The following is a 9,797-nucleotide window of genomic DNA, read 5'->3' on the forward strand; positions in this document are numbered from 1 at the left end:
ACGGAGCGGATCACATGCGCGAGTCGGCGCAGACCACAAAGTGTATCGGAGCTATTTGAATTCTACACAGCATGCTATATTTTATAGCAATATGGATGAGATTGTGGCTGGCATACCCTGTCTAATGCGGTTTTACGGAGCTCAATGGCTCTGAACGGCTCTAGTCCAAGCTGTGATATAAACGAACGCTATTGGCTATTTTAAAAAGGGGCGGGGCTGCTTGATATGTCCCACCCTGTCTTCCTGTTTCAGTTCAAATGACGTCAACACAGAGTAACGCTGCGTGTTTCTAAGCATTTCAGGGGACCTTTAAGTGTTTCCAGTTTTGTGTGCTGTATGTATCAGGCATTCAGCCAACGGTCCGTGGGCGTGACGTCTGAGGCTGAGACTACAGTTCACCTGACCTTCTTACTTTGCATATGCCTTTGGGCAGGCATTATGCTAAGATTTCAAACTGTGATGTAGATGTTTGCAGAAGTAACATCTAGACTTCAATCAGTGCATTTTAGGCAAGTCTGGAGCAGTGTTCTCTGTTTGCTAGAATAAATCCCTTTGTGGTTTTGTGGTAACTTTGCAGATTTTATACATAAACACATACAAAAAGAAAACAGTAACAAGCATCATATGGCCTCTTTAAAATTAAGCTATTAAAATGGAAAACATGGAATTAGGGAGGAAAAAGTAGTTCATACAGCCTTATAAACTGAAGAACGAGTTCACTGTACCCATCATGAGCACCTACCAGCAGGTAAACAGAACTGCAGCAGTCTGAGGTCCAATTGGTCTACTTTCGCATACCAGTCTGCATCAAAGTAATAGCAACCCGAAGAACCATTTCGCAGCACACACTTGGTCCACAGGCCGTCGTACACGGTCACGTTTTTGGCATTGCGGTTGTAGGTGAGCAGGCGGGTGGTTCTCCACTGGGGAATGAGCGTGGTGACGGTCAGACCGCCCACTGACAGCATCGCGATGATGAAGGCGAAAGCATTGGTGGCATGAACGTCACGACAAGACATGACTGGAGGCAGGAAAAAACTGAAACCTTGTGGGGAAAGGGGACATGAAATTACATTTTTAGTCAAGGAGAAGAATGACGAGAGAAAAAAGCGTCATGTTTTTTTCTCATTTTATTCTGCAGTCTTCAGGTAATTTGCTTACAAAGTAAAAGTTTTCATACCATTGTATGTAAATTTAGAAAGTGTACTGGAAGTCTTATTGTAATGCTCCTTCACAGACATACAGTAAAGATGAGCCAAATCCAGTGATGATTGCAATGCTTAAATATGTGTCGTATTAAGTATGAGTGTGTGTGTATTAAGCGTTAATGTGTGTTTCTAAGCGTAGACTACAATAAATGTCTCTGTGCATATGTACAACAGGCATGATGTGTACTGTTTACATGGAGAGTAAATGTATGTCTCTGCGTAACGTGCGTGCTGTCATTACAACAATAGATGTCAGACAATCGCATCTCTGTAAGGATTTTCTTGCAGTGTCTATCAGAAGCGACTTATTTTAAAGTTACATTTGTTGTGTTTTCACGAGCTCAGAAGTGGTGTTTTTGGTTTATGGTTTGTTTTGATTAATTCAAGAGTATATTCGAGCGCTAACAAGATAATCTCAGCTAACGGCTAACATTATGATACAACATGTTGCGCTTTAGTTTCATCCGAGTGACGCTCTCAGGACCAATATATCGCACACATACCTGATTAACAGTGTGCTTTAAATGACTCTTTTGGTGATATAACGGTCATTTTATCACACAATCGGTGATCTTCTGTCCGGTTTCGTCGTGTAGTGTTTGTGTTTGGGGACTCTTCGGGAGTGAGCACAAATTCACTGAGGCGGGTGCGGCGTGACGTCGTGCTATTAAACTATAACGTTAGAGTGTAACGTGAATAAACGCAAAACCAGTATAAATATTCAAATTAACAGTGTGCGAATCATACAATGGCCTTTTAAAAGACAATTCTGTTGCTAATTTTAACGACAGTCTGTGGAGCCTCCTCTCAAGCAAATCAGGTTGTATTTTAGAGCCTCCAACAAACGGTAGTCAAAACATTCATTTTCCACTTTTCCATCGTATTTTCTAAACCAGGGGTGGGCAAACTTGGCCCTTCCAGGTCACTTTCCTTCAGAGTTTAGCTCCAACTCTAATCAAACACACCTGAACCAGCTAATCATTGTCTTCAAGACTATTAGAAAGCTACAGGCAGGTGAGTTTTATCAGGGTTGGAACAAATCTCTGCAGGAAAGTGGCCTGGAAGGGCCAAGTTTGCCCATCACTGTTCTAAACTGTCTTAACTATTTCCTCACAATAAGCTTGATGTCACATTTGTGAATAGGATAGTCATATTTTTTGTCAAAGTCTGTATAAACATTTAAAAAATCTTTTGAGGAAAATTAATTTAAACAACAAAACCGTAACATACTGTAACAAACTTGTTTAGGCCTACAAAATATTGTAATTAGTACATTTAGAACTTTTAGACACAAATTGCCTAAATCGAAATGTGATTATATGTGCTGTCTGTCTCTTTCTTATAAAAACTTAACAGTGTGTCTCATCAAACTCTCTTAAGTGTTACATAGGGGTATTTGACAAATATGAATCATATCATATCCTCGGATTCTTTCCCTGTAGGAGGAGGTTCATGTGCACATGATTTATCAGTCTCCTGGTTTGGACCCCCCAGAGGACTTAATTTCTGCAGGTATGAACCATTCTCGTGTTCAGGTATAAAGCATGATGTATATAGCATGAGTATACTATATATAAGGGCCCATGGGTGATAATTAATAAAGCAGAATGAGTTATTTTTGTGTGCATGCACTTTGTGCTCAACTGTCCATACTGATAGTTAATATTTGTTTAAGATCACCTGGCAGAGTCACCGTTCCAGAACCCTCCACTGTCTAGTGCCGCCCACAGGAGGAAAAGGAGACAGGTGTGTATACTTATAACACGCATGGCTCATTGTTTGTGTTTGTGGGTGTGTGATCTGATGTGATTTCAGTGCTGTTGTAAGTGCTGCTCTCTTTCTGTTTCTTCTGTGTCTTTCTTTTCATCCCCATCAAATATTTGCAGCAGTGCTGTGGACTCTTTATGGCACTAATGTATAGATCAGCTGTTTCTCTGCAGTAAGCATGTTTTGCATGCTGCAGGGTGATGATATGAAACATGTTTGTCACTAGGATTGGGAATCACGAATAGTTCAGAATGCTTTCCTTTTTAAAATAATATTGGAATAATATTATATAAATGATATAATACTATATCATATTAAATAATAATAGAATAATAATTTGATTCTGTTGTTCTAGAACATCTGCATTTTTCTACTGATGTTGCCTGAAGGCTTTAACAAAATATAAATAAAATATGCAGTATTCACATCAGTGCAACTGTTAAACTTTACTGTTGTCATGACAACGCAATGTCAGTGCATGTCAGTCTATGCACAATAATGAACAAAACTTCTGAGTGTGTGATACATTGTTTTTTGGGATAAAAAAATATTTTTGAATTATTACTGTTCCGTTTAGATCTTAAATCATCTAATTATTTCGTAACAGGCTGCTGATAGTATTGAATGCATTAAGAATTATTTTCCACACTTTACGTATTAATTTCTTCTTCAAAACTAAAAGAAATGTTTATGGAATCGTAAAGTAACAAGATTCCTTAATTGGAATTGGATCCAGATTCATTACGATTCCAATCTCTTCTTGTCACTGTCTCAGAGCTAATCAGAGTCATAAACTACATGAAAATGATGCACTGTCAAATTTCTCACACAGATATCGCGAAATCCACGGAGTGTTTCAGATGAGACCAAATATATAGAGCTGATGGTCATAAATGATCATTTAATGGTAAGTTGAGTGACCAACATATTAACCAACATATTAACCAATTTATCATTGTTTTCTTTCTTAATGCCTGCAATGCATTCATTTTAATATGTATTCACATGAATTTTTCCCAGTACAAGAAACATCGCCTTTCCGTTGGACAAACGAATAACTACGCCAAATCTGTTGTAAATATGGCTGATCTGGTAAGTTGCTAATGTATACAATTCATAGTCTTCTATTATTAATTTTAATAATATATTTAATAATATATCCTTTTAATAATTTTTGTTCTTACACTGTATATCCATTAAACAGAAGGCTGATCCTCATCGGTTTCCCAAGACAAATAGACCTTGTGCATTCTGACAGTCACGTCATGAGCTGCTTTATCTGTTTGTTTGTCAGTCTGTCTGCCCTTGACAGTCACATAAACATCCCTCCATTTCTCTCTCTCTCTGTGAGAGACAGTTGGCATTTATCTGCTTCACTCTGTTGTTCAATATGTCAAATTGAGCTCTAGAATAAAAAATAAAAAAAACATCCATCATCCTGCAGTCATCATGTGTGTCTTGTGGTTACAGATTTACATGAAAAAGATAGAATTCTTTGTTCACCTCTTGTTAATAAAACATTTTTGTTTGTATCTGCAGTACTTCAAAGAGCAACTCAACACTAGAATTGTCTTGGTTGCGATGGAAACATGGGCTGCAGACAACAGATTTAACATCAATGACGATCCCATGGTGACATTACGAGAGTTTATGAAGTACCGAAGAGACTTTATTAAAGAAAAGTGTGACTCCGTTCATCTTTTTTCGTGAGTTATCAAAAAATACACAGCAGACATTAGTTTTATGATCAGGTAAAGTGGCATTTCTAATCAGTTTTCTCTCTTCTTTTAGAGGCAACCGTTTCCATAGCAACTGGGGAGGAGCCTCATATGTGGGCGGAGTCTGCTCACTCACTAAAGGAGGCGGAGTCAATGAGGTTTGTGGTTATGGTTATGAAAGATGCTTTTAACTAATGAAAATTAATCTGTTTATCAGTCTCAAAGGCTTTTGTTTGGGTGTTTTTTCTCTCTAATTTGTTAGTATGGAAAGACCGAAGAAATGGCCATAGCTCTCGCCCAGTCACTAGGACAAAATATCGGCATATTTTCTGATAAGAAACGCATTTTAAATGGTGAGTGTTCTCGTTTCCTATTCAACTTTTATATTTTTTGTATGTGCTTTGGCAGTAAATACAGGAGTACTCACACAAACAGACTCTCATAGTTTGTCACTGTAATCCGTCTTCGTCTTTCCCTCACAGGGGAGTGCAAGTGTGAAGATAAATGGTCTGGCTGCATAATGGATGATGTTGGGTAAGTTTCTAATAAAGCAGATTTCCCAGATTTCCTAACACATACACATAACTCACTTACGTTTTGAGACCCTATTGGACATGCACATTAGTCTTACTGAAACAGCCTGTCATGCTTTGTGCTGAGTCTGTGTTCATGTGTTTTGTTGCTTAAATAACTTTAAATTAAATGTAGTCAAAGTAACAGTGTTTGAAATCTGTGCCACTCACTGATCCATAACACTTTCTGTCACGTCAGATGTTGTTAACTGGCAGCCAGTGAGAAACTTTGAGACAGATTTAAACACTATTTCATGAATTCCACTAGGTGGCAGTAAATAATTTGGCTTCTCAATTCATCTGTCTCAGCGCTTACTCGTATTTGTGTCCTGTTCTCATTTTCACGGGAGCCTCACAGACTGTTGATGGGTGGGTAAATTAGCATTACAATCTGTGAGGGTGAATCTCACAAAACCTTCCACAAAATATGCAGATTTCACATTTCAGCCTAAAATCAAGTCTTATTATTGTAATGTGCCAAAAATGAATTATTTTATTGTATTAAAGTAATAAGAATCACAATTGAACATTACACAAAAACTCCAGATGACATCCAGATGAATGTTAATGTTCTTAATTATCATCAAAATACACTGCAAATAAAACTTTATTTCTAAAATACTGTTTTCTTTATGCCAAATACATATTTTTTTCTTTTGATATTGGGTTGAAATAGAGCATTTTTGTAAGATTGAAATATGAACTCCTGTGTAAAATTAGAACATGATATCCTCAAAATGTCATGAGAAAGTGTTATTGATCATTATAGTCCGATTTTCTATGTTTGGCTCTCCACTGTTGACATTTCACATGTGGATTTTGAAATTTCACTGTTCACGTTTTTTTTTTTTTAGCAATCTAACATTCACAGACAGTGTTTTTCAGTGTCAAACTGAAAAATTGTATTAACAGAATAACAAACCACAGCTAATAATTAGTATATATGCTTAAAACAGTCAGAAATGTTCACAGTGGTTATTCGAGAAATGCTTTGATGTGAAGTGATCAGATACCTGTGAAGCGATTTTGTTCATGTCATAGTGTGCGTCTGTGTGTGTTGGTTTGTCTTTATCCATGTGTTTTAATACCTTTTGCATTTCCCCTCAATCCCGAATGGGACAGCAGGTGAGCAGACGCTTGGTTGTGTCATGCTACTCGCTCGTGTCCTGTCGACCAGTCAGCTGCTGAGTCTTTTCAGCCCCTCACTCCATCTAATAGCATTATGGCCTCAATTTTATTCAGTCAAGAGAGCAATATGGCAGAAGCTGCATTGTGTTGGAATATTCTGCAGTTTCCTATGTGCTCTCTTTTTTACTGGTTTTTAATTCGGCTGATAGCTCATAGTGGGACATGTTTCGTTAAGAGAGGGTTATAGGGGTCCTCTCAGTTTAAAGGGGTCATATCATGCATTTCAGTCTGATAATATTAGCTAAGATTTTTCAGTATTTTCCACCTCCTAGAATTAAACAGGCTTTTTTGGGGTTTGCTGTTGTCAGGATCTATATAGTTTGAACGTTACCATAATTAAGTAAAAGCCTTTCTGCAAAAAAAAAAAAAAAAATCCACAACAAAATCAAGTAGCTGAACACCAGTTTACGTCCTTGTATGGTCATAAGTATAAAGATTTTTTTGCAGCATAGTTTTTTTTGGAATGGAAGTTTTGAGTTCCAAAATTGCAGTATCACTCTTTTATTTCACAAGATCGAGGAAAATCAAATTTTCCGTGATATGTCCCCTTTAAAGTGTTTAAAACTGTCTGCAGTCATTCATACTCAAAAGAACAGAACAATCATGATTTCATGCTGATGCCAAATGTCATAAAGCATGTGTGACACACACACAGTCTACCTCTAAATACAAAAGTCTGCTTTTATAATACAATTAGATAATCAGAATTATGGTGACAAAAGTGACTGCCATCTGCCATCTGATGTATAATGGCTTACTGACAGGACGTTAGCTGAAATTCACACCAGCACTCTCAGTGTGTGTTCACCCTCCGTCTTGCTGTTTGCTTAGCTTCTCAAATAAGACTTCTTCTCTTCACAAGTCATGTTTCTGAACACATATATTAGTCATTAACAGTTTTTTCAATGCAAAGGTTTCCTCAACTCCTCCTTTGGACCTCCAAACTGAAATACCATGTGTAGAAGATGAAAAACTAAGAGAAAAAGTGTTGTAATCACCACACAGAGCTAAGCACTTTCTCACTATCAGGAGAATATGGGACTAGTGGGGCAAAAAGTCCAAACTTCTGAGTATGAGAAAGTCCTCTGGTTTCAACATGCACATATGATGTAGTTGGGTTGTTTTTGATATATATATCCATAATTTCCTGAAAGCTACAACACACTCTCACGGCTCATGTTATTAACACTAGTATCAATGGCCTTTCAGACAGACATGCTCATGTCAATCTGTCTCTCCATTGATGGATGTTTTGAGAAGTTTATTTTCCGTGCAGCCTGCATGTCCGATCTGATCCACTAACTCCATTGTTAATGTGGCAGGATGTTTTGTGTTCTCTGTTTTCCCCCTTTAAGTATGTCTACCAGTTGTTAACAATCCTGTGAAAATGTCTGCAACACTTTAAAATTAATTACTCAAGCAGGTAAGACAAGGTGCCGTGATATTCCAGGATCACGCTTAGCCACTGGTAAACGAAGAGTAACCACTTACACATGGCATACTGTGAGATATGCACTTATTGATTCTCAGTCTCCGGTTAAGGATTCCTGAAACTGCATTGTTGCAGATTGTCACAGATTGGAATAGTGCTTAAAGCCTCGGAATGATATTGAGGGCAGCGACCCAGCTGATACAGGCTGAGCAGTGTTCAGCGTTCTTGTACAGTTTGAACGTACTGCCACACCTCTGTGTTTACAAGTGGATAAACTGTGATTTGCATCTATTGGATGCAGATGGAAGAATGAGGAAAGGGTCATCAGAATCAGAGGATTCACCTAAAAAGAAAGAGTGGTATTTCAGACCAGAGTTTCCCAAACTAGGTTTTGTGAACTTGCAGGGTGTTCTTAAGAAAAAATGCATGACTAAAATATGGTCATGCAGAATAAGGCATTCATATGTGTTTTATAAGTACTAATAAACAGCCAGTCTTCTAGTAATATGCATGCTAATAAGCAACCAATAAATGTAAATGTAGATGTGAATGCATTTAGCAACTGTTATTTATATATAATGCAATACACTGCATGTCCACCATATTGAAGAGGTAAAGGTCTGCCTGTAAATACAGGGAATTGACTGATTCTTACAACCTATTTTCAACAAATCTGGCTGCTGTAGCCCTTGTGTTTGTTTGTACAATGTGTTTTATTGTTCTTTGTGTCTGAGTCCTGCCCTCTGCTGGTCTGAATGAAAAAGAGTCAGTAGCTACATAACCATTTCCCCATTTAACCAGACTGATGTTTACATTCAGTGTGACCAGTTCACATTAATCTTGTTTTCCGTCCCAAGCCTGTAATTTTTAGCATTAATTTGCCCCCATGAGAACTTTTCCACAACAGTGACCAGGTTTACATGAACAATTTGATTTTGGAATTTGGTCGTATTCTGATTATTTAGAGTATGTGTCATGTAAATGTGATTTAACTTGATCGTCATAAACCAATCTGAACAGGGCAGCTGGCATTTCCCTGTAATAATGATAAATGCTTTTTTATTTGTAATTGGAACATCCTTTTGTTCATTTACATATACATATGGCCAAAGAAAAATAATTCTCCTCTATTGGTAAGCGCCTCCAGTATTTCCATATAGGATTAGTGGGGAAAGAATCTGCATATCTTAGTTTATTTGTAATATAATTACATGTGCAGCATTCAGGAATTGTTTTCAAAATGATGGCTAAAATACCTTAATCAGAAAACAATGTGCATGTAAACGTGGTGACTTAGGTAAGGTTTGTTGCTTTTCAGTTTAAGCTCAGTGAGACTTTGGTTAGCATTACAAACACTCTTTTTTATAGCCTTTTTTATAGGTTGTGTTAAACATAGAGCGTGAAAGTAAAGTTAGGCAGTATGACTCTAGTGCTTTGTGGTTCTCTCTAACAGCTTCTACTTACCCAAGAGATTTTCTGACTGTAACGTGGAAGAGTATAATGATTTCCTGAACAGTGGAGGTGGTGCGTGTCTCTTCAACAAACCTTCAAAGGTAAAGCCACTTCAGTTCTGACTGTGTTCATAGCAATCACTTTCCTTAGTACGTCACCAAACCCACACAGAATCTGCACCCACAGAACTCCAGTGCCACGGGTTTCCACAAAATTGGAACGTTTATTCACAAAGTTTTATACATACAATGATATTCAAAAGTTTGGTGTCAGGAAGAATTTATTTATTTACATATTTTATAGAAATTAATATTTTTATTTAGCAAGGATGCATTACATTAATCAAAATGAACAGTTAAGACATTGTTTCAAATAAATGCTTTTCTTATGAACTATTCAAAGAACCCTTATATATATATATATATATATATATATATATATATATTGAACAAGTAACAGT

The 9,797-nt window shown here is 37.2% G+C and overlaps 2 protein-coding genes across 3 annotated transcripts in view; one reads left to right on the plus strand and one right to left on the minus strand.

Annotated features, from left to right (window-relative positions):
• The window catches only part of LOC107714310 (uncharacterized), a 1,753-nt gene extending 1,316 nt beyond the window's left edge, over positions 1-437 (minus strand). Inside the window, exon 1 of the mRNA XM_016520121.1 lies at positions 405-437. Coding sequence (XP_016375607.1) covers positions 405-437 — 33 coding nt within the window. The remainder of the gene's footprint in view (positions 1-404) is intronic.
• The window catches only part of LOC107714333 (disintegrin and metalloproteinase domain-containing protein 22-like), a 71,373-nt gene that overhangs the window by 48,342 nt on the left and 13,234 nt on the right, over positions 1-9,797 (plus strand). For both annotated transcript variants that reach the window (XM_016520146.1, XM_016520147.1), the window contains exons 7-15: positions 2,651-2,720; positions 2,884-2,954; positions 3,808-3,882; positions 3,996-4,067; positions 4,515-4,681; positions 4,767-4,851; positions 4,956-5,046; positions 5,176-5,227; positions 9,339-9,438. In XM_016520146.1, the coding sequence (XP_016375632.1) occupies positions 2,651-2,720; positions 2,884-2,954; positions 3,808-3,882; positions 3,996-4,067; positions 4,515-4,681; positions 4,767-4,851; positions 4,956-5,046; positions 5,176-5,227; positions 9,339-9,438 (783 nt within the window). The remainder of the gene's footprint in view (positions 1-2,650; positions 2,721-2,883; positions 2,955-3,807; positions 3,883-3,995; positions 4,068-4,514; positions 4,682-4,766; positions 4,852-4,955; positions 5,047-5,175; positions 5,228-9,338; positions 9,439-9,797) is intronic.

The sequence above is a fragment of the Sinocyclocheilus rhinocerous genome, unplaced genomic scaffold (assembly GCF_001515625.1).
Source record: "Sinocyclocheilus rhinocerous isolate Xijiao unplaced genomic scaffold, SAMN03320098_v1.1 scaffold629, whole genome shotgun sequence".
NCBI lineage: Eukaryota > Metazoa > Chordata > Actinopteri > Cypriniformes > Cyprinidae > Sinocyclocheilus > Sinocyclocheilus rhinocerous.